Genomic DNA, 1,189 nt, shown 5'->3' with positions numbered 1-1,189 from the left:
CGAATGGGTGGATGTGGTCATTGATGACCGTTTACCCACCAGAGACGGAAAGCTGCTGTTTGTTCACTCAGAGGAAGGCTCAGAGTTCTGGGGAGCTCTGCTTGAAAAGGCTTATGCTAAGTATGCTTTGCTCTGAGCCCCTCTAAGCGCTGTGCTGTGCATTAAAGAAACCTTCACCTGATAAACGTCACTGTGTGGCTCACAGAGCGAATGGCTGCTATGAGGCCTTGTCAGGAGGAAACACCATAGAAGGGTTTGAGGACTTCACTGGCGGCATCGCAGAGATCTTCACCCTGAGCAAGGCTCCGCCTCAACTCTTCAAGATCATCCAGAAGGCTCTACGTCTGGGTTCACTGATTGGCTGCTCCATTGCTGTAGGTTTCATTCTCATTCCTGTAATGATTATGCTGTAATATTGATGTCAGATACAGAGTTTGGGTGTTTGCAGGTCACCAGTTCCTACGAGACAGAAGCCATCACAACCCTAAAGCTTGTGAAGGGACATGCGTACAGCCTAACTGCAGCAGAAGAGGTCATTAGTGATTGTTTTCTGAGTAAAATTCTTAGAATTGATTAAAACATGATGGATTTTTGTTGGTGTATCCAGGTAAACGTTCGTGGACAGCAGGTTCAGCTCGTCCGCATCAGGAACCCATGGGGTCAAGTGGAGTGGACCGGGCCTTGGAGTGATGGGTATGGGTGGATTATTTATACTATATATGTTTTAACCCACTGTTCATTGTTTTCTAAAGCTTGTGGTTTTTCAAAAACAGATCCAGGGAGTGGAGCTACATCAGTGAAGATGAGAAGTCAAAGCTTAACAAAGTGGCTGAAGATGGAGAATTCTGGTATGTTTTACTGTCACATTCGTATTACTTTAGTCATAGCTCTTCTTTGTGTATAAGTCCAAAAGGGAGGGGGGTCGGAGTTGGGGAGTCAATCACAGATTGGAAGGTTTGGTTCCCGCCCATGTCAAACCATCCTTGGGCAAGACACCGAACCCCACATTGCCTCTGGTGGCCATAGGTTGGCACAAGTGTTCAGCAGTGAAGCTGCCATAGTGTGTGAATGTGTGTGTGCAATTTCTTTATTGCCAAAAGTCGTGTTCCAGACCAGAAACTTTGTAATGGTAAAGTTCTAAAGTAAAAATGTTCTCTTCTCCCCAGGATGTCATACTCAGACTTCATCA

At 45.8% G+C, this 1,189-nt stretch overlaps 1 protein-coding gene across 1 annotated transcript; it reads left to right on the top strand.

Annotated features, from left to right (window-relative positions):
• Positions 1–4: 4 nt before the first annotated feature.
• LOC112139159 (calpain-2 catalytic subunit) lies at positions 5–1,185 on the top strand (the record flags this gene model as incomplete). Its single annotated transcript, XM_024261853.1, has 6 exons — positions 5–120; positions 206–374; positions 449–532; positions 608–693; positions 774–848; positions 1,167–1,185. Coding segments are annotated over 6 exons (549 nt in total), but the record flags the coding sequence as incomplete, so codon positions are not given.
• Positions 1,186–1,189: the final 4 nt, after the last annotated feature.

This window comes from Oryzias melastigma, unplaced genomic scaffold (assembly GCF_002922805.2).
Source record: "Oryzias melastigma strain HK-1 unplaced genomic scaffold, ASM292280v2 sc07325, whole genome shotgun sequence".
Classification (NCBI taxonomy): domain Eukaryota; kingdom Metazoa; phylum Chordata; class Actinopteri; order Beloniformes; family Adrianichthyidae; genus Oryzias; species Oryzias melastigma.
The sequence above is the reverse complement of the archived record's forward strand: the minus strand, read 5'-3'. Positions and strand labels throughout refer to the sequence as shown.